This window comes from Abramis brama (genome assembly GCF_963993115.1).
Source record: "Abramis brama genome assembly, chromosome: 22".
Classification (NCBI taxonomy): domain Eukaryota; kingdom Metazoa; phylum Chordata; class Actinopteri; order Cypriniformes; family Leuciscidae; genus Abramis; species Abramis brama.
The window spans coordinates 16067526-16094365 of NC_139984.1; the positions used below are offsets into that span (position 1 = coordinate 16067526).

Here is a 26840-nt window from a genome sequence, read left to right on the forward strand (position 1 = left end):
TTACAGAAAAGATGTTTATTCCAATATTCCCATATTCAATGAATTTCATTGATATTTGGGACATTTCAACATACAGACCTGGACTATGATGATGAGTCACAGATAAATCACCTCAGTTTTTGACCTTTTGAGGTTTAATAATAATAACGTAGATGAAAGATTTAAGTCTTAAATTCTTGACAGTGTCTGTTTAAAAAAAGAAAATAAGAAAACACCACTTCAGCTGCTGTTCATACCGATACTTTCACTCAAGCTCTACAACAAACCAATCTCGTTTCAGCCAAGGTGCCCATGGCGCTAAACTCTGCACATTAAAATGGCAGGAGGTGGAATGCCTGAAGACCAGTTTGAACAGTATGGTGGAAAATGGACTTTTCTTCTCATCTCAAGCTTGGATAGCACTTTTGGTGCTGTAGGCCAGGTAGTAGACCACAATGCCAATCAGAGCAGCCAAGACCTCTGTGGACACCCAGGGACCACTCCATGCACCCTGCAATTCATATATATAGTGGTAAATAAATGTATAAAGAGACAAATCATAGAAAGAAAACTAGTAGCAAAATTAACCTGTGTGGGGGGGGGGTATTTTTGTTAATGCATTACACTGTCCTGCAGAGTTTAGCTCCAACCCCAATTAAACAGACCTGAACCAGCTAATCAAGGTCTCACTAGGCATACTAGAAACTTTCAAGCAGGTGTGTTTGAGATGGGTGTAGCTAAACTCTGCAGGACAGTAGCCCACCAGGGCCGAGTTTGGTGACCCCTGCATTACACCGATACGGAGGCTGTTGTCAATGAAGATTAGTATGCATACTCACCCTGTGATCCACATTGACAGAGAACAAAGGCTTGATAGCATCAACATCTTCATTGTTTCTCTGAGCCTGAAAGCATTAAAAAATTTCATCAGTGCCATTGAACACACGGTGTCATCAAGTATGTTAAAGGGATAGTTAATTAACAGTCATTATTTACAATGTAAATGTTATATATTTCTTCAAAAAAAAAAGTCATACAGATTTGAAATGACATGAGGGTAGTAAATGACAGAATTTTCATTTTTAAGTGATCTATACCTTAAATCAATAATTTCTTAACCAACCTTTCTTAGAGTGCTGTAAGACTCCTCGTCAAAGAATTTGACCTGATATGTGCCAGAGCTGGCCTGCTTATGAGGAACACTCCATGAGACCTGGACAAACATTATTAAAAAAAAATGGAGCAGTTGGTTACACGTGTAGAGAGGGATTTTACAAGTTACAGCTTCGTTAACATACCTACGTTAACAAATCTGAGAGATTTCTATCCCTCCACTGAAAGTCTATTTACCTAAAACTCTGACACTTCAAAAAGTTAAAGAAATCGTAAAAGAAATGCAAATGAATCAAATGGTTTAATCCAAGTATTCCAAAGAGACACGATTGCTTTATATGATGAACAGATTTAATTTAGCATTAATTCACATATGATCAGCAAACGTACATTGAACTCGACTCAAATATGGGAAACGGAAGCGTGCGAGAACAACGGGAATTCATTCTCATGTGTTACGCAGCACGTTTGAGCTTCTGCAAAAACCAGTGAGGTTTGTTGTAGGTACGGTTGAGCTTCCGTTTACCATATCTGAGTGCTCTATGTATGTTCGCTGATCAGCATTTATATAACGTGAATAAAAGCCTAAATTAAATCTTTTAATCGTATACAGCAATCATGCCTTTACAGAAGCCGTGGATTGAACATATTGTAAAGATTTTTTGTGGAGGAACAGAATCAGAAATCTCTCAGAGATCATCAAAAAGATCTTCATTTGTGTTCGAAAGGATGAACGGAAGTCTTATGGGTTTGGAATGACATGAGGGTGAGTAATGATAGAATTCAGGGTGTACTATCCCTTTAAAACCATGTAACCTTACCTGGTATTTGCCAACATCTTGGCCTCTGGTCACAGGAAACTGTTTGCCATTGACGTCTGCATAGAGAGCAACACTCTGAAAACAAAACACAAGCTGGGTCAGTCCACTTTTCTGTACCAATGAACCGTGCATACATGTAACTGTAAAGCACCGTCAGTGCACTCACCTGAGCTCCGTTTGCACACGCCAGACTCAGTTCAACGATGAACACAGTCTCAGAGGAGATGAGCGCGTCTGTGGTCGTGTATGAAGACGGAGAAATGACTGGGTCTGTGCAAGTCTCAGCTGAGGAGAGAAAACCCCGGTCACACGCACAGTCTTTACGAATAACAAGCTAACGTTACATGTCAAGTTTAGTCGCTGAATGAATTCAAGTAAACGCTAGTAATAAAGATTTATAATGGATAAATGTAATAAAAACGGAATCAATTCGATGTAAGTTAGCTCGCAACATCTTCTTGTTAGCCTGTTTGGTTGATAAGCGAATACACGAAAGCTGAGAATGAAAGGTGATGTAAATCTAACATTGATTGAAAGAAATGACAAAGTACCTGCACAAAAGCTCAGACATAAAGCCAAAATAGCTGGTATAACTCGCATCATGTTGATCTCCGGACAGTTGAATCCACCTCTACTCACTCAAACCTGGGAAAGAGAGCAACACTAGCAGCGTCCACCCAATGAAAGACAGACAGACACGTCACCTCTACGGAAGAATGACGTGTATGATATCGAGCGCGACCTCTGGTGAAAGCCGCCGGTACTGCAGGTCTTTTGTCTAGAACAGTGGCTCACCACCAGGGGGCCTCAGCAAGCCACTAACATCCACATCCCATCGGTATTTTTCAGGTATTTTTACGATAATCTCCACAGTGGACCAAAAGTATTTGAACACTTAAGAGGTCAACCAATAGGTCAAAGTGATTTTTTATTAAAATTCACACAGTATTAAAGTTCACACAACCAGAAAGTATCCAAATACTTTGTTAATGTAATTTTAATGTATTAAAATTAGTGCTAGAATTAGCGCTAAAATTAGTTAAATCGATCAATCGCCTCTAACATAAAAGTTTGTTTGTGTGTGTGTGTGTGTGTGTGTGTACAGTATATATATATATATATATATATTTTTTTTTTTAATATATGTCTGTATGTATATATATACTATATACACACACATACGTGTATATATAAAAATGTGTGTACAGACACACAGACATACAGTACATACTATATATAATTTAATAATATTTACACACATATATGAACACAAACCTTTATGTTAGATGCGAATAATCAATTTGACAGCACTTATTAAAATGTATTGTTTATTGTAATCTAATTAATATGCAATATTTACATTACATTAAATAAAATAAAGCTCAAATTTTAGTGAAATGTTTTGGTTGTTAAAATAAAATTTGATAATTAAAATAAAACAAAGAAATTTCACGTTTTGATATTTTAACAGTTGCAATGGTAGGATTTTATTAGCAAATATTAAAACATGTAATTCAATTGGATTAAACTTCCACAATAAATTCGTATATCATCTAAATCAGTTTTTCATTTTTAATTGAGTGCAAATATTAATATTAAAAATCCATAGTAATTTAATATTTTTGTACCATAAGGGTCCCTCTTGCTCGAGTCTGTCTGAGAATCTAGGCTAGTGCCTTATTCAGCTCCTGCTGCAACTCTTCTTTCTTTTGATGGAGTTTCTCATCATACAATTTAGTGAATAACTGGCAGATGGGTGTAGATCCTTCCTCATTATATTCATACCTTTATTTCAGTAAATCTCTCCATAACAATAGTCTGTACAAAGTTGTTTTTTCCATATTCACTTTGGCTGATAATACACAATATTAACACAGGCGGGCATGAATCCTCAAGAGTGCATACATCTAGAGAAACAAATACCACAGGTATAAAGGAAACATTGTCACTGTCAGATGTGTGCAGACGTAAAGCAGACAAACATTCACACGTGCAGTACATTACACTATGCTGTCACAGAAAGGCAGTACAGATGAACTTTTTTTTTTTAAAGAGATACACACACTAAGTGTACGGGAATATGGTGGCAGCTCTACAGCCACATGATAAAAACATCTGCTAAACATCTGTCTACTTCAAGTCAATCTGCAGCAGGATTAAATGTTCAGAGTCCTCAGACAGTTCTCGTCTTGTCTTTAGCAGGTTCTTGATTTTCTCTTCTCATTTTTTGTTGTTGTGGTTAGAGTTCACTCAGGTGTCATGAAAACACCTGAACATCTCTTCTCACTGGATGCAGTCCATGACGTGGATCTGCAGGGTATCCATGTCTGGAGCCTTGTACATACATTTTGGGCAGCGGTAATCAGGCAGCTCGTCCTGCTCATCATCTCTTCTGCGTGCAGATGGAGGCTGGGCTGGGTTGAACATGGCTGCTCCTGGGAAAGGTGCTTCAAAATCACAGTTCACGTTGAGACCCCAAACATGTTCAGGTAAAGTAATACAACAGTATTTAAAGAGATAATTGTTACATTTACAATGTAGCCAGTACAATGTACATTCAAAATTAAGGAAAGAGAGAGCGCATATGTTTTAGCACATGCAGACTTTGAATAAGGGGCTTTACCAACTGGAGGTGGCGGGTGAGGTCGAGGCCTGTAGTTCTCCAAGTGTCTCTGTTGCATCTCCTCAATGCGAGCTCTGTGAAGAGACAACATCCACATGTAACTCTTGGACATTTTGTGTTGAATTGCGTTCTCTTTCATGTCTTGAATGTTTAAATTGACTTGGCTTAAAAACAAGTGCAAATGATAAACTTTCGTGACCATGAAGCACTGGTCCGAACGGGACAGTGACAGTTCCTTCAACTGTCCGGAAGGTGCTTCACACTGTAAGGCACACCTGCATCCACCAAAGCACTAGGGCTGCTGCCTCATAGTCGACGAGAAGAGGCGTGGTTGACAAAATTTTAATTAGTCGGTTAGTCGCAGAAGAAAAAAAACACAGGAATTGGCGAAGTCATACAGTGACAGATTGCTAACATGGCTGGTCCATGCGATAATATGTTGGGCAGAAAATCCAAAGTGTGATGTGCGACCTCAAACATGACTTATTCAAAACATGTAAGTAGTAGCCTCACATTAGCCACTTTACATGACCACTTGCTCTATCGTTAACGTTAACCTAGATAAATGTACTCTAATATCAGGTGCATTTCCAAGTGTTTGTGCGGTGTGGAAGCTAAATTAGTACCGCACTTGCTAAACTTAACTTCCACGTCCATGCCTTCCCTTGTTGTAACATCGCGTAAGGTAAATAAGAAGATGATATCTAGTGGAGAGGATTTACGTTAATCAGATATTATGATATTACGTGCTGCGTAACACAAGAATGAGCCTCATTGGTTCTTGCTGAAGCTCAAACGTGCTGCGTAACGCAATAATGAACCTCACTGGTTCTTGCTGAAGCTTAAATGTGCTGCATAACACACAAGAATGAGCCTCATTGGTTCTTGCAGAAGCTCAAACATGCTGCGTAACACGAGAATGAACCTCATTGGTTCTCGCACGTCAAGCGAACATGCTTGAGCTTCTGTTTACCATAACTGGTGTATGCGCTGATGTTTATATGCTATTATAAAGGCCTAAATTCAACCTGTTAATTCTATAAAGTGATTGTGTCTTTTCAGAAAATTTTAACTAAACCGCTGGATTCATATTGATTTCCGATCTCTTTATGAGTTTTTTGAAGCGTGAAAGTGGTAGTTGCGTAGCCGTCTATGCAGTGGCGTAACTTTGTTTTAAAAAGTGGGTGGGACAGGTGGGGTGGGGGTTGCTAATAAAATTCTAAATCAGATATATGTACAATAACATTACGATGTCCAGCAATCGATTTAAATAGTAGGCTACATGGGGTTTCATTTGTCGTTTAATGAGATGTAGATGAGATGTATAAGACCAACATATTCAATGGTCCAGTGGTAGAACTTTCGCCAACCGTGTCAGAGGTTCTGGGTTCTAATCCGCACTCATATAGTTTTTTTTCTCATATAGTTTTTTTTTTTCTCATCAAAACCTATTATGTTCATCAGTGGTTGTATATTAAGCAGAGACACGTTTGTGTGCATTATGTTTTGTGCAGGGTTCGAATTATGATTTCATCTTTGTGGGGGTCTCTTTAAAAAAAGAATAAAAAAAGTAGCCTATGAGCAGGCGCGGTAGCTTAATAATGTAATATAAAAATATACAAATTTGTAAATATAATACAAATTTAATAAAAAAGCGTTGGTAACACAATTCAATTTAAATAGTAGCTACATTTGGTTTAATTTGTCGTTTAATGAGGTCTAATATATGCTGTTAGTTGACGTCCCACTCACAGGTTTGGAAAGTAATTAATGACAGAATTTTCATTTTTGGGAGAACTATGCCTTTAAATCAGTCAATAATCATTTTGGTACCCAAATATCAAGAATTGTTCACTGCTTCCATCTCATTTCATACCGTGACGTTCCCTCTTGCTTGAGTCTGTCTATCTCAGCTAGTGCCTTATTTAGGTCCTCCTGCAACTCTTCCTTCTTTTGATTGAGTTTCTCTCTGGCTTCCCTTTCAGCCAGGAAGTCCATCTTAAAGATCTCGGCCTGCAAAAAAGAAAATGTGCGATTGTGTTACTATATGCAGCATGCATGTTGAACGAGTATTTATAACAAAGACAAAGTAAATGATTATTTGAATGTGGTGTTCTTTTCACCTGAGCATTCAGCACTGGTATAGTTTCTAATGTAGCTCTCAGCTGCTCCATTTCCTCCTTGAGTTTATCGATGTGATCCTGTTTCAGGGCCAGAGCTTTCTCAGCCTCTGCTAACCTGTTAGCTAGAGTATCTGCCTCTCCACTCTGAAATGGAAATACCACACATACACTTTCCATTAACCACATATAGTGCAAACCATGCTCTGACCCACTTTCAAAAGTGCTTACCATAAACATGAAACCGTAACAGTTTTCTAGTTTTGAAGCATTTAAGTTTAAGAGATGGGTCAATAAGTGTCCACCATAAAGAAAATATATATATTTTTAAATTGTTTAAAACATTTTTATTTTTATATAATTTGTGAGGTAAAAAAAAAAGTATTCTACAAATATCATAAATTATTAATAAATATTTATTTAGGCTTATTGACTTTTACACACTATCACAAAGGGTTTTGTATTTGTTTTATGTTTTTTTCTGTATCTTGGTTGAACTAAAACTGTTAAAAATCATTAATTGAAAAAGCTCAAATTAAATTAAATTAAATATTAGATGAAAAAAACTACTAAAACCTAAAAAAGTTAGGTTGAAGTACTAAAAATACTAAAACTGAAATAAGAAAAAGCTAAATATAAAATTAATGACAAAAATCTAAACTAAAATTTAAATGAAAACCAAAAACATAATAAAAACTAATTTAAATTATTAATAAATACTTAATATAAGTATTTAAAATACTGAACCATATCAAAGGTTTCTATTCACATGTTTTTTTTGCAGTGTTGAGCATTGTAGCCAATCACAGACATATCTATTGAGCATGTGAAAGCAATGGCCAATCAGAGGTGTTTAAGTAAGTCAGAATCCGCTCAACGCGAATTCTGCACGCTCGCGAATCCACTCATTGTAACCAACAAAGTATAAACACAATGTCAAAAAGATAGACAGCATCATAACGGGAGTTTCGCAAGAGTGCAGCTTTGTGTATCTCGCGTTGTGATTGACAGCTTCAGTGATTAGAATGGCAGCAACCTTTATTCGCTTTCTGTACATAATATATATTTTTCATGCTGCTAACTAGAGTTTCATAACCGACATAGTAGAGCACAAACAGCAGCTACCTACCCTGTGATTGGCTTGCTTTTCACTTTTAAGTTTGTTGTCGTAATCCTGAAACAGACATGTGTATGCATGCTGGAGCTGGGCCAGCTTCCTCCTAGATGAGGAAGAGCAACAGGAATAGTGGGTTACTGTTACAACTGTAACAATGAAAAAAGGGAAGCTGCTTTTGTTAAGGGGCTCTCCATGCAGCTGAACTCACCTCTCCTCCACTATGACGAGCCTCTCGTTCTTCAGTGCAGTTTCTAGGTTCTGTGTCTGCAATAAAAGATTGTCCACTGTCACACTGTGCTGCTTCTTCTGCTGCTCCATGTCTCTCTCTAAAGTCTGCAGGCGTTCTGTCTTCTTGCCCAATCTGGGAGATCAAACAGGTCTTGTACACAGCTGCCGACTCTCATAATCAAACATGCACAAGGATGAAGAGATTCACTCACTTATCCTCTAATATTCGTCTCTCTGCTTCACTTTTCTCCAGCCAGTTCTGTCGTTCATTCAACTCACCGAGAAGGGACGTGACTTGAGCTCTCAGAGCTTCACTATCCTTTGTCAGCTACAAACACAAAGATGATGTTGATCCCTCAACTCAAATTACTGCAAATGTCAAAACAAAAAGAAGTGGCATTTGCCTGAGGAATCAAAGGTTGTGTCTTTGCTTATGTACCTGAACAAAGTCCTTCTCTTTCTGTTTGAGAAGAGCCTCAGTTCTGTCTCTCTGAGCAGAATTCTTCTGAAGACAGTCCAGCTTCTCCTGGAGCTCCCTGTACCTACATCCCAGCAAAGACAGAGAGACACCCGATTAATCGTCCATCTTACTGCAGTTCACCACCGAAAGTACTACCCCTTGTATTTGGACACATCAATTCATTCCTTATTATCAGTATTTTCTACATTTTTAAAGTAACAAAGTCATCAAAATGAACAAACCCTGTTGAACAAACCCACTAAGTGTGGGGAAAATGTAGTGCCCAAATATTAAACAAATCTTATATTTTAGCTTACTTCCCCTTTGCCTAGATGCAAGGACACTAATGTTATGTTCACCATTTGGTCCAACTAAAAATCTATCAATAAATAAATATGTATAATATAACATTGTATTGCTATAATTATGAATAAAACAATATATAAACACACTACAGATTAAATGTTTTGGGTTTATGTTTTTGAAAGACATCTCTTATGTTCATCAAGGCTGCATTTATTTGATCAAATATATGGTAAAAACAGTAATTTGTGAAATATTATAACAATTTAAAATAATTGTTTTCCATGTCATTTCTATGTAATTTATCTGCCATTCCTCCAGTCTTCAGTGTCATTATTCTCTTTCAGAAATCATTCTAATATTCTGATTTGTTGCTCAAGAAACATTTCTTAATTTCACCAATGTTGAAAACAGTTGTGCTGCTTAATATTTTTGTAGAAAAATATTTTCTTCTAAGGATCATGTCACGTTTGATCATTTTTATGCATCCTTGCTGAATAAAAGTATTAATTTTTGTCCTTAATTCTTCCCGACCCCGAATTAATGCTAGTTATGCTAGTCAGTGCATGTCTCATTCCAGTCACAGACAACATGTTCTTGCAACACGAATGAGCGGGAAGGACACTCATGCACACATACAGTGAGATACGTTTTCCCCTCACCTGCCTTGTGTAGCCTGAAGCTGTTCAGTTAGTTTAGCCAAGTGAGGGCTAAGCAGACACGTGAATCGAGACAGAAGACAGAGAAGAGAGATTCCAAACCGTTCACATTAAAAGAAAGGAAGCAAAGCACCTTGAGATTTATTACAATCCAATCCGAGCATGCAAAGTTAAAGGAGCATCACTATCACCTGTATGGAGAGAGAGCAGAGTAAACTGAATATTTGAGAGTACCTTTCTGCAGGAACGGTGAGAGCGCATGTCTGCTGGACTGATTCTTCTGTAACATTCTGATAAAGAGAGGATGAATCAATAGGAGTTCATTAGTTCATAAACTAAACCAAAGTGTGCTAAAATCTGAACAAGAGCAGCTATTTAACGTCCTGTAAGAAACCAGTAACCGTGTCCTGTGGTGTGACATGCTTTATATTACTATTCAAAAGTTTGGGTCAGTAAGTTGTTATTTTTTGTCCATGCAAGGATGCATTAAATTGATCAAAAGTGACAGAGAAGACATTTAAAATGCTACAATTTAAAAAAGATTTCCATTGCAATATATTAGATACTGGAATAACAGCTGCTGTAAATTCAGCTTTGCCATCATAAATTGCATTTTAAAATATATAACACTTTAAATTGTAATAATATTTCACGATATTGTTGTTTTTACTTTGATCAAATAAATGCAGTCTTGGTGAGCATAAGAGACTTTAAAAAAAATTGACCCAAAACTTAACGGTAGTTTCGTCTAGTATTGTTTTAAATAACATTTTTGTATAAATATTATACATGCAGTTTTTAATAAGACACTGCAGAACTAACTCCAAATAAGCTCCAATGAGCAGTTACACAATATTTGTGTGTTCAATATTGACAGAAAAGGGGTTGGGCATGTTATTATTCAACTAGATGACACATCTAATTGTAGCAATAACCATGTGGAAATGAAAATGCTCTACCTGAGTGAGTTTGGAGTTTAACTGCTCCACGGTGGCAAGGAGATTTACTCGCTCTTTCTCACTCTCTGCTTTCTCCTTCTCCAGCTCCTCATTCTTCCTCCTCAGCACCTTCATCCCTTCCTCCAGCTTCTCTTTGTGGCTTTTCAGCAGTTTCAGAAATTCATTAGAGCCCTCAGCAGGCTTAAGAGTAAAGAGATTTGTAAAGGTTAAAGCAAAAATGGGCTATATTAAAAAAACGACATTATTTTTAGCCATGTTTGGCGTGTACTTTAACACAGTAAAGAAAAGGAGGACAAACACACCACACCCAAAAGAAGTCAAAGCAGATTGCAGATGTTGCACACACACACATTGTTTTGACATTTTTTTTTTACATTTCACATATTGAGAATAAGATTTATGGTAAATTACCAAACTTTGAGGCATTGTGTGTCTGTCAGTGTCTCCTTCAGCTCGGGCTATGAGTACAGCTTCATTTAATACCTGCGTGATGAAACAAAACGGGATGTTAATTTTAATTCAATGAACAGAACTTTCTGCAAGTTCCTTATGAATAGAGGATTAACAAAAGAACCTACTTTTGGTGAGCCCATGAGGGCATTCTTCTCTGCATTGGTGCACTTCAGCTCTTGGTCCTGGCCTTGAGTTCCAGTCTCTTTAGAGATGCCGACACATGGACCGATGCTGTGGTTGAGCTGTCCTAACAGGCTCTGGTTTTCCTGCGCCAGCCGCTGCACTAAAGATCTGGCCTCGCGAAATCTACAGCTCAGGAACTCTCGCTCCTCCCGCGACCTCCTCTGCCACCCCTCCATCTCTTCACATCTCTCTTTGAGGGCATCATTGCTTCGCTTCAGAGCCTCTGTGGAACGTTTAAAGTTGTTTATGCATTGTTTTCAATAGGCAATGAGTCTGGCATAGATCTCATCGTCTCACCTCGTAGCTGATGATTATCTGTTATGAGTCTATGGACCACTTCATTTCCCGCTAATTCAGGAGGGACCCTCAGAGACCCCTGTGAACTGGCCATCAGTGACCCTTGACCTCCGGCACCCACAGTCTCCTCTCCAGTCAGCTCCCACTGCAGAGTGCAACCACCCGACGGCTGCGGCTGGACCATGATCCTGAAAGAGAGAGAAGACAAGCCAATAATAAACATCGGCAGCTCTGAATCGCCATTACCTTTCCAGTTGTTTATGATTCATTTCTAAGGATATTAAATATCAGTTTATATTTATTTATTTTAAATGATTTAACGCCATGTCAGCAGCAATCAATAAAGGGAATAAAAAATACAATTAACAACATTTTTACAGGTGATTTTTTTTTTAAATACATCAGTTAAACATATCTTTGAGTAAAAATTGTGTCTTTTTGTACACTAAAAAGTGTGCAGAGTTGCATGATGGTGGTTCTTCGCCCTTTCAAAAAATTACCATGTGTACGTGTTAAATGAACGGAACAGCACCTAGTAAAAACAACTTTATCATAAATAGATTTGAAATTCAACTTTTGGACATATTCATTATTATTCGTCTTTGTGTCAAAATGATCGCAAATTTATTTTAATCTGTTTTGGGCTATAAAATGTTCCACTGACTGCTCATTTGAGAGTGAATGTCTTTAGTTAATTATTCATATTATTATAAAAGTTAATAGAAATACATTTAATACAAATATAACTGTTCATTGTTAGTTCATATTAGAGCAGATCTATTAAATAATATTAACAGATACTAATGTGATTAGTATCTGTTGTATTATATTGACAGATAACTAATGTTAACTACTTTTTTTTTTTTTTTTTTTTTTTTTTACAATGTTATTAATTTCTGACTTTTTCAGTGCTGGAAATGACACATTTAACATTCCCTGATATTTCATGGTTTAGTTACAGTTAGGTACAGCTTATATATACGCAATTAAATAGTAATGGTTTTAACAAACTTAAATGTAAATTCTTTAACAATCTCACATCTAATTTAAAGTGTAATGGATGAATTTCGGTTTCACTTTACAACTAATGCTAAAACAACTAAACTAGCCGCAATTCACTGACACTTCTGCCCTTAAAAACGCCAAATCTAAAATAAAATAATCACTCTAAATCATATTGAAATTAAGAAAAACATAGCCTAGTCTAGGCATCTCATGATTCCTTTCCCATAAAGAAAGATAATTTCACTGTTTCTCATTGCGGTGTTCACGCTAAAGACAAACACACACCTCAAAGACGCTGTTGAGTCTTATATTGACCTCATATTTAGTTATTATCGACAGGTTTACTTTAAACAACTTCTCACGTCTTCTGAAAGGCGAGACTCAATGTTTTGTTTACAGGCTCGTTACTGACGCGTTCAGCTAACGAACTAGCATCAGTGCATTTAAACCCTAAAACATGCAAAACCACACAGTAACACAATTCAGACTCATTATATACACATACATTATCTGATAAATATATCGTAGGATGTAATAGGAAGGTAATTATTACCTTATTTAAGCCGTTTACAGTTTATAAGTCTACCGCTAACACTGTCTGTCGGTCTTCCGCCAAAGAAACACGGCCCTGTTTATAGTCAACCGCAGACGGTCAGGTCGGCCAACATCTTCAACCTCACCAAGCTGGAAAATCAGAATCGAGGCTGATATAGTAAATCAGATGAAAACATCCAGAAAAGCTCAGACAGGTGCAGACTGTCGAGGAATTCCCCCGCGATACTTCCGCGCTTCATCACACTGTGCACTGCTTCCGGGTAGACGGCAGAGGAATTATGGGAAGACAAATGACAGTAAAAAGTCACATGAGACTTCTTAACCCGAGGCGTTTTTGTTATTAATGAGGTTTTAAACCTTTTTTTTTACGTCTTCAGGTCATTTTTGACATGTTTTTGGTAAAGAATACTCCAGAGATCCTATAATATAGTTGTTGTTTTTTTCACGACCAGAACAAATTATTATGTGTTAGCTGTTTTGACACAGTAACAAAATAACAACAACAATAATAATTATCATTATTAGGCTATTATTATTATTATTATTACATTTCTAATAGGCTAATAATAAGGATTTGTATTTGTGCCATTACATTTATGCAAAGTTCTTTTGCAATCAAAATGATCACGAATTTATTATCTCTACTTTGGGCTATAAATATGCTCCAGTCCTACATAGTAACACAATCCACTTCAACACTTTCACCTGTACTGAAACAAATTGTAAAAGGATAGATGCGCTACAATGCATGTGAAAAGTAGGCCAATATTGACTGTTCTTGTCATAATGAAGATAGTTAAATATGCAGGTGTTCTCTGTTCTTTCTTTTACGAACACCATTATACAAACGTGTTTAGTTTGACCTCACAAATACAAGAAAAAAGAAAAAGTATTTAATGCTTTTGAGTGCTTTATCGTCCAGATTGACTTGCATATTCACGTAATAAAAATGTTGTTGACAAAACTTGATAAATAAGAGAACTTGAATGCACAAATGTAAGTGGTTGTTTTATTCAAAAACATGTATGACATGATAACCATCAAAATAGACATCTGGCTTCATAGATAATACATGACAATTACACATTATATCAAACAGAAAAATATAAACAGATTATATGAAAAAAGAGGTTATTGATATTTTGTGTGAGGCTCTTTTTTGTATTATGCTTAGAAAGATACAAAATATCTTCTGACATGCTAACATTCTAACATTTTTAGATCATTTAAAACGATTATTATTATATAATTAAAAATCCACAAGCTATAATAGCATGTAATCCTCTTCTTTAAATGGTTTGAATATATGCTTTATTTTGTAACTTCAAAAGAGCAAAAAAAAAAAAATCTATTTAGGGATTTGAAGGATTCATGTTTTGTCATTTTAATTTAGAGGAAAGCAGTTTAACAAACTTCCTCAAATTCCTCCTTAATTGTGTTTCATCACTCTTTGGAGACCGTCACATATATGCCACTGCAACAGCGAGCCACAGATGCGCAGAATGGAGTGATGAAGATATTAACCACACTCATCCACAGTGACCTCACACAGGGCAGGCAGGTATGACACACCTGAATACAGGGCATCACACACCTATGACAAGAAGAAGGAAATAGAAGCAGTGACAATATTTTTGTTTAAAGGGATAGTTTACCCAAAAATGAAAATTCTGTCATCATTTACTACACCCTCATGTTGTTCCAAACCTGTATGAGTTTCGTTCTTCTGTTGAACACAAAAGAAGATATTTTGAAGAATGTTAGTAACCACACAGTTTCTGGTCCCCATTGACTTCCATAGTATTTCTCAATACTATGGAAGTCAATGGCTATCGTCAACTGTATGATTACACAGACATTCTTCAAAATATCTTCTTTTGTGTTCAACAGAAGAACGAAACCACAGGTTTGGAACAACATGAGGGTGTAGTTTATGATGACAGAATTTAAATTTTTGGGTAAACTATCCCTTTAAAAAACTTTAAGGAACATCTGACTATCATAAATAATTTTTTTTTTTTTTTTTTCTTTAAAAAAGAGCCTACCAGATGTGCATACAGGCCAGCAGGGCAAAGAGGCAGCCGCAGAGGCAGGAGAGGGGAACCGCACACAGCGCCGTCAGGCAGCGGTAACCCCACAGCCGCGTGGACTCGAAGGCGATCCCGCTGTACACCCACACGCGGTCGTAGCTGTGTGTGGACGCGGGCTCTGCCAAAACATCGCTAAACTCTACCTGATGGTGTCACAATGAACAGAAAGTTACGTGAATTTTATTCCTGGTTATTCTTCTTTCATGTAGGCTACTGTAAAACTAAAACACCCTGAATATCCATCCAATGAGAAGTGAACGTTGCTTTCACCTTCAATTGTTTGTTGACGCCATAGGGATCCCTGATCTCCACATGAGCGAGGGGAGGGGTGGAGGAGAACTGTGGTGGAGGAGGCGGAGACGGCTGGAACTTCTTCTCATCATAATCTTCATCATCATCATCATCATCATCATCATCATTAATATTACACTCCACCAAATACTCGTCTCGCATCATATTGACTGCAGAGCAGATCACACGCTTTGTTTGAGTGAAATTTCAACAAACATTTCAGCAAACAGTACAGTACCAAGTAAAAAAATATTTTCATGATTTATCAAATTTTTTACTTTTGTCAAATCAACTTAGATAATGTGGTTCAGATAACATGATATTTTGAGTTTCTGTTGATTAAACCAATCTCAATTGTTAACTCAATTTTTTAATTTCAATGAACTTACATTTTTTAAGTCAAACAGGTTACTTACTTTTTTTTAAGTTAAACCAACATTTTTACAGTGTATATGAATAGGTTAGGTTTTTAGCATATCTGTGGGTTAAACATGTTAAAGGGTTAGTTCACCCAAAAATGAAAATTCTGTCAGTAATTACTCACCCTCATGTTGTTCCAACCCCGTAAGACCTTCGTTCATCTTCGGAACACAAATTAAGATATTTTTGATGAAATCTGAGAGTTGTCTCACTCCTCCATAGGCTTCTATGTGATTGAAACTTGCTGGCCCAGAAAAGTTATTAAATAGATCGTTAATATAGTCCAAGTGACTACAGTGGCTCAATCTTAAGTATATCAAGCGACGAGAATACTTTTTGTGCGCAAAAACAAACAAAAATAACGACTTTATTCCACTATTCATTTCCTTCTCTCTGTGCCTCGAGCTGGTTCACGTAGTGTTTTTGCGCAGCGCGTCTGTGTTTTACGTCACCACGTAGGCTCACTATTGGCCGACGCTGGTCATGTGTGTGATGCGTATGGCGTACAACACTGACGCGCTGCGCAAAAACACTACGTGAACCAGCTCGAGGCCCAGAGAGAAGGAAATGAATAGTGGAATAAAGTCGTTATTTTTGTTTGTTTTTGCGCACAAAAAGTATTCTCGTCGCTTGATAAACTTAAGATTGAGCCACTGTAGTCACTTGGACTATATTAACGATCTATTTAATAACTTTTCTGGGCCAGCAAGTTTCAATCACATAGAAGCCTATGGAGGAGTGAGACAACTCTCAGATTTCATCAAAAATATCTTAATTTGTGTTCCGAAGATGAACGAATGTCTTACGAGGTTGGAACAACATGAGGGTGAGTAATTACTGACAGAATTTTCATTTTTGGGTGAACTAACCCTTTAAATTAAACATTTTAGTTCATAAACTACTCAAACTACAGCAGTGGTTCTCAAAAGTTTTTGACTGAAAGGACCCCGTTGTCAAAGACATTATTTGAAGACCCCTATAAGATATCTGCTACAAAGCTGCTTGAACTTTTTTATTCACATAAACTAGGAGTGGCATCATATTAAAATAAATATAAATAATTTAATAATAACCATTGGATTTGCATAACTTTTCTAGTTTGTACACAGGTTTTTTTACAGCCTATATTATTTTTTTCACAAATAACCATTTCTAGGCTATACAGTAAAATATGATAGAGCTTATGTATAGGCCTACATGCATGTATAAAAAAATATTTGATTAATTCCAAGACTTTTCCAGGTATAGAAATTACACTTTTAAAATTCCCTTATACTGTATGTCCAGGTTGACCAAAATAATGAGAACCATAGCTGCGTTCCCAACATGTCGCAATTACCGTAATTTCGAGATGACAACAAGTAACGTTCGACTCGGAGCTGTTCACGTCCTCAGAACTAGGAAGTATGCGTTTCAATGGCAACACTTAAGGCCTAAATTAAGTAGGAGCTCTCAGAAAATTCCCATCTTACAAGTACAAGCTCTACGAGGAAGTTGAAGTCTCGTAATTACGTGTAATTATACAATTTAAATAATTTTGAGCCATCTTGCACTCCCCTTGGAAGTGTGCTGAGGCCCCGTTTGAGAATAGGCAACATGTGACAAATACAAACCCAAGTCAGACAAGACACACCCTGACAACTCTTGCTTACATTTACTCATTACGCATCATACTGTCATAGGCCTACATGCTTGTCTGACTGAGAAGCGATGACATGAACCCGCCAGTACTGTATGGCATATGGGCGTAGATGACAAAATCTGACATTTCATAAATCAATTTGAAAAGAATGTGTAGAAAAAAACATTTGACATACATGCATTGCATTTTATATGGAATACTCATGATGAATGGGATGCAAAATATATATTTTTTGAATTTTGAATATTTATCACTTACCCTATTCAATATTCAGTCCTGGTCCAAAAATAAACTCTAGTTGGCAGTAGTTTATGACTATTTTGATCAGTCAGACAGACACTGCAAATCTCGTCATCCACATCTAACAGATGACTGGCCTATATCATTCTGTTGGACATCAGAAGGAATGGAGCGGAGCGTTTTACAGTAAGGCAGTGTGACCTCACTCACTCTGCCTTGTGTTCTTTGCCATAGTCTAGTTTGTGGAAGTGTGTGTATCCAGTGAAGAATTAGTAGGCTGAGCGTAGAGTTATTTTGGGGAGAGGAATGGAGAGGGCACCACTAATCAGGTTACCGGACAGGCTAACCCTCTTCGCACACAGCCAGTTTCCTTTCATACTATCTAATTTTAGGCCAAGATCAATAATTTTTTTCTTTTAAGAAACATACAGTGGCCCTAAAATAAATATTTGGACAGTTAAGAGACACTTAAAAATGTATGTCATTGTATTACACAGTGTAAAACTAAAAGCAAAACTGGTAACACTTTACTATAAGTTATTATGTCAACATCAATTAACTTCATTAGTTAAGATAAACAATGAAAAATACTTCTAAAGCATTTATTAATCTTGGTTAATGTTAATACCAACATTTACTAATACATTATTAAAATCAAAAGTTGTATCTATTAATATTATTTAATACATTTTAACTAATTGTTAAATGTTAATCAAGGTTGGAAAATACTGTAACAAATGTATTGCTCATTGTTAGTTAATGAATTAGCTAATAGGACCTTGTTGTAAAATGTAACCCATAAACTAATAAAAAATGTTTTCACTGAAATAAAACTGAAGAAAAAAAAAGTTTAAGTTAAAGTACTAAAATATCTAAATATGAAATAAAAATAGCAACTCAAAACAAACAAAACATACTACATAAACTTAAAATAAAATGAAAACTGAAAATATAAAAAAATCTAGTTTAATATATTAATAAATGATAAAAGAGTATATAGATAAACATTATAAGAGTAATTATTCTGCATGAAATATTTGGCAAGTCGACAGTATTTTAGAATCTATAATTTATTTTGATAATATTGTAATCCACATATCAATGATGACATCATCTACCAGAGACACACACTGCTAAGGGGAGGGTATGGGTGATGGGGTGGAAGTCGAGGGAGACCAGTAACCAGAGGCATTAATATGTGCAGCGAAAAGGAAGTGCCATTGTACTTCCTGTGACTACATGTGCCTTTTCACAGTTTGTTCTTTTCTCCAGTCACTTCTCTGTTGGACAGTTCCTGAGCTGCTTTGTGGCACTTATCTTCACAGTTGTCTTTTTCACATGGAGCCGGCGGGATAAAAAAAGGCTACAGAGCTGTGCTTATTTTGGCCGTCCCACCTGTTTCCACGCGAGACCATCCCAGCACATTGCATGCATGTATGTGCTGGTTCCTTTACGACTGAATGCTTTTTAAAGAATAATCCATTGTAATGCAAATAATTGTAAAAAATAGTAATGCAATTAAATGTAAAAAAACAAAAAAAAAACATTAAATAGCAAATGATACAAAAAACCCCTGAAATTAATCAACTAAAAATAAAACACTGGAGCATTTTAATATTCATCATGTTGTACCTAGAACTACTTGAGCTATGCATAATATCCAAAAGCAACAAAAAAACATTTAAAACTGAATAAGAAAACCTCCAATAATGAAGTAGATCTCTTGGTTCGCAAACATCTGAGTGGCCTTCATAAATCTCCTGCTACATTCAGAGTGACACGTCTATATTTAAAATTACAGTGTGGACTCTGTCTGTCATGGACATCATTCCCACAATTCACTTGCCGATCAGAATCTATGTGCTTTGAGGGACTCCATGAATACATCATCAGCAGATAGTTATGTTTTTCCAAAAGAACACAGCCAACACTACAGTCAAAACGCCAGACACATTGGACATCACTGCGGTGAATGATTAGAGTAGGAAATTCTTGACCGAGGACCAGATTAACTGTTATCAAAGCTAGTAAAACACAAATACAACCAATAACAGGATCAATGACTTGGTCTCACACGAACAAAACCATAATCAGTTACTGTCAACGGAAATTTAGTTAATAAGGCGTAAAGAGAACCATATATTGTATGTCTGGAAAAATATATTCATATCTGTGATGAGTTTGCCGTTCCCCCAACACTCATACTCAGATTCACTCATAAATCATCACTTCCTCTCCCTCAGTCCTGTTGGTCTTGGGGTTTGAAGAGACCTCTGCTGCGCAGGCCGAAGCCTCCCTTCTTCGCCGGAGGTCGAGCAGCTGCGGAGGAAACCGACGGGACAGATGCAGGGGGAGAGGAGGGAGGAACGCTCGAACCCGAGACTTCCAGAGGAGGCTGACGAGACAACAGCTCCCTAAACACAGAGTTCATCTGGCGACTGACCTCCTATGAGAAAGAGAATCGGACGTTAAAACATTAGGATTTTTATATGAGTTTCCATGTTCATAGATTTAAATCAGTGGTTCTCAGCCTTTTAGATTCTTGGATTCTCCACATTTCAGGTACTTTCTGCTGTAATGACAAAGCTGCTTGTTTTCAAACTATTATTATTATTTACAGATTGAAATCTATTAAAATAAGACTAATTAACAATTAAATCCATAATTCCTAGTTTCAAAAACCTTTTGTATTATTTCATGAGGGATTTTTTCAATTTCTCAGCAATTTCTACCTGATAAAATATTTTAGCTCATCATAACTACAAAAATGTATAGAAATGTCAGTCAGTATGAGAATCAGACCTTGTCGATATGCACTGTTTGTCTGTCTGCTGTTCCTCCTACTGGTCTCAGACTGTCCAAAGTGTGTCTGCGCTCGTGATGACTGAAGAGAAAAAAAGGCATATAGAAGGGAAAAAATTCAATTACTTATAACAACATACACTACCATTCAAAAGTTTGGGATCGGTCTCTTATGCTCACCAAGGCTACAATTATTTGATTAAAAAGTATAGGAAAATATTTTTGAAATTTAAAGTAACTGTTTTCTATTTTAATATTTTATAATATATTTCTGTGATGCAAAGCTGAATTCACACGATCCTTCAGAAATTATTCTAATTTGCTGCTGGTACACATTGTACGGTTTTGGGCTGTTCCAGACGAAAGATGACAAATTGTGGCGATTTCTGTGGTCTTGGCTCCTAAACGGTGGTCCATGTACATGTACGACTTAGTACAGTGAGAAAGGTTCAAAGACAGCCGCTGTCATGTGACCAAAGATAGCCTGCCATCATTTTCTGACGGTGTCAGAAATTTAGTGTGAACATCTCAGTGTTTGCTGACTAGCCAATAAAAATGCAACATGAAATGGCGTACTGATCAACGCGATATTGCGCTAAAAACTTAAAACTACCCAAAGCTCCATTTGCAAAATTGCTATGCCAAGTTGGCCTCTTTTCCCTAACCATGATCGCATCCATATTCCCCATTCCGATTCATCTTGCTTTATTTGTTTACTACTAGCGCATGCTGATGATGATTTATTCTTTAATACTAACTTGCTTCGTAGCCTACAATTCAATAGGTGTCATTATAGTTGATCCAGATCCAGAAGTTTATTAGATCCAATGTCGTACAGTGTGATTTGTAATGATCTTATAGGATTGCAGAAATCGCACAGTCTCTAGCAAGCATAAGAAACATTTATTATTATCATCAAGGTTGAAAAAAGTTGTGCTACTTAATATTTCTATAATTTTTTGTTTTGTGGAATCACTATATAATTTTTCTGGATTCTTTGATGATGAAATCTTTTTGTAACATTATAAATGGTTCAGCTATTACTTTTGATCAATTTAATGCATCCTTCCAAAATAAAAGTATAAATATATATATATATTTTTTTTAAATCCTACTGACCCTAAAAGTTTGAACCTCATTTTTGTCATCTCAAAAAATAATTCTGTAAGCTCACTGGGATTTAATGATGGTCACATAATCAGATCACGCCTCATGCATGTGCCTTTCAGCAGCTGGTACCATCAAAACAACAGCTTCTGTTCTCCTACCCTGAGAATTGGCGTGCAGCTGCAGTTGACTGAGGAGGAAAGAGGAGTCGTCCCTCGGGCACCTGCAGGGTGAGCTTCCGTATGGGGCTCACATTCCCACTGCTGCCTCCTCCACTGCTGGTCCTCTGCCGGCAGGGCAAAGACGCACTGTCACTGTTCACTCTCATCCTGGGGAACGACAGCAAACACAGTGCAGATACAGTAAGATCTCAGTGGGCCTGTGTAGAGCATCCATGGTGCATTATCACCAGCGGTCTGAGTGATACCTGGTGCTCTGTTCAGACTGCTGCTGTTCTTCTGAAAGGTTTCCTGTGCTTCCCCCTTTGCTGTCATCCTTCTTCCCTCGTTCCTTACGCTCCGCCCTGAGGATGAGAAGACAACAAGATGAGGTTACCAAAGTGAATGGTAAGGTTATGGCTACCAAGATATTGTATTAGAACAAAAGCAATATGTTTGTTTATAATGTTTTCTTTATGTGTCTACAATGGTTTCCATAGACTTTAATCAGTTTAGACACCATATTTTATTTAATGCAATATAAAAACAAGGCTGTGAGGGATGGATTTACAGCCCGTTTGATGAGTCTCATTCATAAAACAATACAAGCAGAACAAATCTGAGTAAATCATTCATAAATCCATTCTTATGTAAATGGCTGCAGTGAATTGAATGCGACAAGAAATAAAGGTTTGTTCTTCTTGCATTTCATGAATGAGGCCCGTTATGTCTGCGTACCTGGATGTTGATCATTCTGCCAACAAAACATTAGATGTGACCTTGAGCCTTATTTTCAGCATGACATATTGAATGAACTGAACTTCTGTCCCTCACAGTCTTGTTTCTGTTAGTGACAAATTAAATATGACATACTCTGACTGAAGTCTATTAGTGACATATCTGACTGATTTCCTATGCTTCATATCAGTCATGTTTGAAACAAAAGCAAATTAATTAGTGCTCAGATATTTACTAATTAATCAAATAATTAATAATCAATTTGGTTAGCAAATCATGCTCATTAGCTCTTTCAAAAGCATTCAACACTGGAAATATTGACAAAAATTGTTCAGTGTAATAGATTATTTTACCCAGTGTGTGTGTGTGTGCTATGTTTTTTTTCATATTTATGTTTACACTACCGTTCAAAAGTTTGGAGTTGGTAAGGTTTTTGAAAGAAGTGTTTAATATCACATTTAATAAAAAATACAGTAGAATTGTAAAATATTATTACAAATATATTTTACATATATGTAAAATATAATTATAAATACCTGTTTTCTATGTAATATATAAAATGTAATTTATTCCTGTGATGTCGACGCTGAATTATCAATTGCTGAATTATCATCAGTTTTGAAAACAGTTGTGTTGCTTCATATTTTTGTGGAAACCGTGATACATTTTTTCAGGATTTTTTATCATTAGAAAGTTCAAAATGACAGCATTTATTTGAAATAGAAACATTATAAATGTCTCTACTGCCACTTTTGATCAATTTAATCCAGTCAAGAGACACAAGTGTGGAGCACAGAGTTGCTGTCTATAAAGCATATTATGCTATAAATCAATCCCTTACTGGGTCAGGATGCAGTTATGTAACTAGTAAGCAACAAGGCCTTGAAACTTCAACTAAGTTTTGAAACGGAGCTTGTAACAATTAAAACTTTTCTTTCTATAAGTCTTATTGTTCATAAGCAGCTGTAATAGTAACATCAATGCAATGTTTGAAGGAACCGCATGTAGTTTATGGTGAATATGTTCTCACCCCTCTACCATACTGATGTACTTATGGGGGATCAGGCCTCTCACTCCTCCTAGTTCCCCTCTCCACCAATCAGCAGAGACCTTGCTGTGTAGTAGGAGGTGTTCACCCTGCTTGAATGACAGCTCGGCTGCAGAGCGTGCAACATAATCAAACATGGCCACAGCCTCGCACTCTGCTCATACAATGCATACAGACAACACAAAGCATGGCAACAGAAATGCCACATATGCCAAAATCCAACATGGAATGTCCACAATGCACAACAGCACACAAAAACCCAACATAGAACACACATGGACACATTTAGATTAATTAAAACTTCAAAGGTTTCAAAATAAATTGTCATGATGTATGTTGTACTTTCTTACCATCTTCACTGGGAGGATGTTCAGCTTCTCCCTCACCCTCCTCTGTGATGGGTTCACTGGAAAAAGAGGTTGGCGTTACTTAAAAGTAAAAATAATTCAGATTTTTTTGGTGCGACACCCAAAACAACAGCAAAAGGTTTTAAAAGTATGAGTTTAGGAAATAATGACAGATGTTTTAAATTGTTCGATGAACAATCCCTCTAAAGGCCCCGGTATGCTAACAGTATACCACAGCTCAGGTGTTTCAAACTTCTTTTTACCCCTTAAAGAAGACCCGTCGTGAGTATATCGGGCCTTAAGACTCACCAGTACTCCTGCTCTAGAGTCATGCATTTCTCATAGACGGGGCCCGGGAGTTCGGACGGCCCTGGGAAAATGTTCTCGTGATGGAGGATCATGGTCTTGACAAGGTCATTGATCTGAGGTGCCAGGGTCACTTCATCACCACCCATCTCCACCCCTCTGAGCAGACTGGGACCGAAGCACACGGCCAGGTTATACGGCTGCATCATGTTCTCATCACTGTACTGAGAGACACTGAACAGACACAAACAAAACAGGTTACACACTGTATCACTGCACAGCATAATCAGGTTTGGAACGAGTGCATGGGCCTTTAAGAAAAAGAGAGCAGGACTCACTGATGAAGGAAGGCAAAGAGATAGCGCATCACTATGATGACGGGTCTGGGGAAGGTCGAGACTATCGTCTTAATCTGCACTACTTTTTCTGTCACGTTTTCCATCTCTGAAAGAGACACAGAGTTAACAGTCAACTCAATTAAGACATTCAAAAACAGTAACTTATTACAGTAACTATTTTAAAGCAATAAACACTAGCATTCAAAAGGTTGGGGCCTGTAAGATTTTTGTTTAATGATTTTGAAAGAAGTCTCTTCTGTTCAGAAAGGCTGCATTTATTTGATCTAAAAATACAGTAAAAACAGCAATATTGTGAAGCAAAAATGCAGTTTAAAATAACTGTTTTCTATTTCAATATATTTTAAAATGTAATTTATTCCTGTGATGTCAAAGCTGAATTTTCAGCATCATTACTCCAGTCTTCAGTGTCACATGATCCTTCCTATCAATTTTGATAAATTAAATGCATCCTTCCTGAATAAAAGTAATTTTAAAAATGCTTACTGACCCGAAATTTTGCATGAATGGTGCTACCTTGTGACAACTTGGTTAAAAGTCATTGAAAAATGGGACAGAAAGGTAAAGTTCTGAGAAATGCTCTAACTTCATTTGCATGCAGATGCCACTAGGTTTGATATGTTGTTATCTGATGCAAATTAATGTGCAGACATGAAAGGCATCTTACGGACACACTCCATGAGACGGCTAAAGCTCTCCTCGGGGAACAGAGGTTTCTCTAGACCTCTGAAATACAGCTTCAGAACCCCTGCCACTGAATCAATGTCACTCTCAGTGTCCGTGAGCGGGTCCTCTCCTGCATCACCAAATAAAAGAGAGAAGAACAGTTCGCGAGAAGAGAAAACAGACAAGAGATTGAACAAAAAGGCATATTTGTATATAAATATAAGATAATATACACTACCAATAGTTCAAAAGTTTGGGATCGGAATTTTGGAAGAAGTCTCATGCTCACCAAAGCTGAATTTGTTTGATCAAAAATACAGTCAAATTTGTAATATTGTGAAATAGTATTACAATTTAAAATCTGTTATTTTATTTGAATATATTTCAAAATGTTGTCAAAGCTGAATTTTCAGAATCATTACTTCAGTGTCACATGATCCTTCAGAAATATTTTGGAAACTATAATCAATTTTTTCAGGATTCTTTGATGAATAAAAATTTCAAAAGAACAGCATTTATTTGAAACAGAAATCTTTTGTAACATTACACATGTTTTAAGGTCACTTAAAAAAATTCTGTCTAACCAACAAATTTTTGAACGGTAGTGTACATTCAGTAGGTCATTATTGCAATATAAACACTGTCAGAGTGATATATTTTTATTTTGTGATAATTACCAGCCAAATGTGCATTACTTCATGTTACATTCTTATTTTAATACACCTGTATTCATCCATTTAAACATGATCGTACCTCTTTCAAAGGCATCCCTGATATGATTGACTTCAGTCTGTGAACCAGGAACTCTAAAAATGCCTTCATGATGCAGACCTGTTAAAACATCACATTTATAAATACATAAATACTCACTCCTTTACATTAATACTACCTACAATAAAGGTGCTCACAGTAAACATACTATTAGCAGTCAGCTATGAATAATACTGATATGTGATATATGACTGTTTTCATCATATGTGATTGTAAATCATTTTTGTTTCATTATGTGTAAAACCCATTTAATGAGGAAAAATGACAGAGTGTAGCTATAATAAAGAATTGTCTTGCAATTGACAGTTTTACCGTGCAGGTTGATGAAGCGAATGCAGCTCTCCACCACCAGGGGGATCTGTTGCCCAGTGCTCTGTTAGACAGGGAATGGAGGGAAATTGGGAATAATAATTATGCACATCTGGATGGGAAGAGTTGTATAGGAATCAATCATGAAAGAAATAAAACAAATATACATATAAAGTATAGCAAACATAATGTGCCAAGAGAGAGGCAAAGAGTGCAGAAAGCACAGAAATACATTTACCCACACAAACAGATGCATGCATGACAGGGGAAACAGCTGTACCTGAGTCCTCGACATCCGCCTCCTCCTTCTACAGTCACAGCCAGCCAAGCAAGGAAAGAAAGAGACAGGAGGGACATATAAAGGAGGAGTAGATTGTTTGGCATGACCAGAAGGAGTGTGTAACATGAAAAATGGGGAGAGAATGACATAAAAGCAAATGAGAGCAAAAGCAGTCAGAAAAGGGGAAGAAAAATCGGGGTAAGGGAGAAAGACAAAAAGCAGAGAACAAGGAGTTTAGATGAAAAGCAACATGTCAGGGATGCTCTGTTTTAATGTAGTACTGGCTAGACAATAATAATGGGCTTAAAGGCAGCATAAAATCAAAATTAGATTTTAGTCCATGTTTTGTTATTTATTTGCTAGTGTACTCCTGGGCGTTAACAAAATACACTTT

At 36.7% G+C, this 26840-nt stretch overlaps 4 protein-coding genes across 6 annotated transcripts in view; all 4 read right to left on the reverse strand.

The window, feature by feature from the left end:
* ssr4 (signal sequence receptor, delta) lies at positions 1-2625 on the reverse strand. The gene is made up of 6 exons (XM_084099754.1): positions 2465-2625; positions 2080-2198; positions 1914-1988; positions 1103-1192; positions 819-884; positions 1-490 (listed from the first exon to the last, which is right to left on the reverse strand). Exons 1-6 carry the CDS (start codon positions 2514-2516, stop codon positions 386-388), a joined length of 507 nt encoding a protein of 168 aa, XP_083955880.1. The 5' UTR covers positions 2517-2625; the 3' UTR covers positions 1-385.
* A 1047-nt stretch (positions 2626-3672) lies between these two features.
* ikbkg (inhibitor of nuclear factor kappa B kinase regulatory subunit gamma) lies at positions 3673-13139 on the reverse strand. Of its 2 annotated transcripts, XM_084099992.1 has the most exons (15): positions 12874-13137; positions 11316-11503; positions 10961-11241; positions 10794-10865; positions 10383-10562; positions 9658-9713; positions 9427-9474; positions 8441-8543; positions 8214-8329; positions 7982-8134; positions 7786-7876; positions 6660-6803; positions 6413-6549; positions 4537-4610; positions 3673-4360 (listed from the first exon to the last, which is right to left on the reverse strand). In XM_084099992.1, the coding sequence occupies exons 2-15, from the start codon at positions 11497-11499 to the stop codon at positions 4197-4199; spliced, it is 1803 nt and encodes a 600-aa protein (XP_083956118.1). In that variant the 5' UTR covers positions 11500-11503; positions 12874-13137; the 3' UTR covers positions 3673-4196. The 2 variants fall into 2 exon arrangements, with proteins under 2 accessions (XP_083956118.1, XP_083956119.1); XM_084099993.1 differs by lacking the exon at positions 9427-9474 and having other exon boundaries at positions 12874-13139.
* Positions 13140-13862: 723 nt separating this feature from the next.
* On the reverse strand, positions 13863-17829 carry cav4b (caveolin 4b). Its single transcript, XM_084099559.1, has 4 exons — positions 17577-17829; positions 15236-15426; positions 14921-15108; positions 13863-14469 (listed from the first exon to the last, which is right to left on the reverse strand). Exons 2-4 carry the CDS (start codon positions 15419-15421, stop codon positions 14319-14321), a joined length of 525 nt encoding a protein of 174 aa, XP_083955685.1. The 5' UTR covers positions 15422-15426; positions 17577-17829; the 3' UTR covers positions 13863-14318.
* Positions 17830-18610: 781 nt separating this feature from the next.
* arhgap4b (Rho GTPase activating protein 4b) overlaps positions 18611-26840 on the reverse strand; it is a 28401-nt gene continuing 20171 nt past the window's right edge. Inside the window, exons 13-24 of one of the 2 annotated variants that reach the window (XM_084098693.1) lie at positions 26447-26474; positions 26170-26230; positions 25840-25917; positions 25088-25216; positions 24403-24508; positions 24068-24298; positions 23762-23817; positions 23394-23565; positions 21895-21990; positions 21629-21796; positions 20361-20442; positions 18611-20004 (exon numbers count right to left, since the gene is read on the reverse strand). In XM_084098693.1, coding sequence (XP_083954819.1) covers positions 19798-20004; positions 20361-20442; positions 21629-21796; positions 21895-21990; positions 23394-23565; positions 23762-23817; positions 24068-24298; positions 24403-24508; positions 25088-25216; positions 25840-25917; positions 26170-26230; positions 26447-26474 — 1414 coding nt within the window. In that variant the 3' untranslated portion in view covers positions 18611-19797. The remainder of the gene's footprint in view (positions 20005-20360; positions 20443-21628; positions 21797-21894; positions 21991-23393; positions 23566-23761; positions 23818-24067; positions 24299-24402; positions 24509-25087; positions 25217-25839; positions 25918-26169; positions 26231-26446; positions 26475-26840) is intronic. The other variant, XM_084098692.1, reaches the window with a different exon arrangement.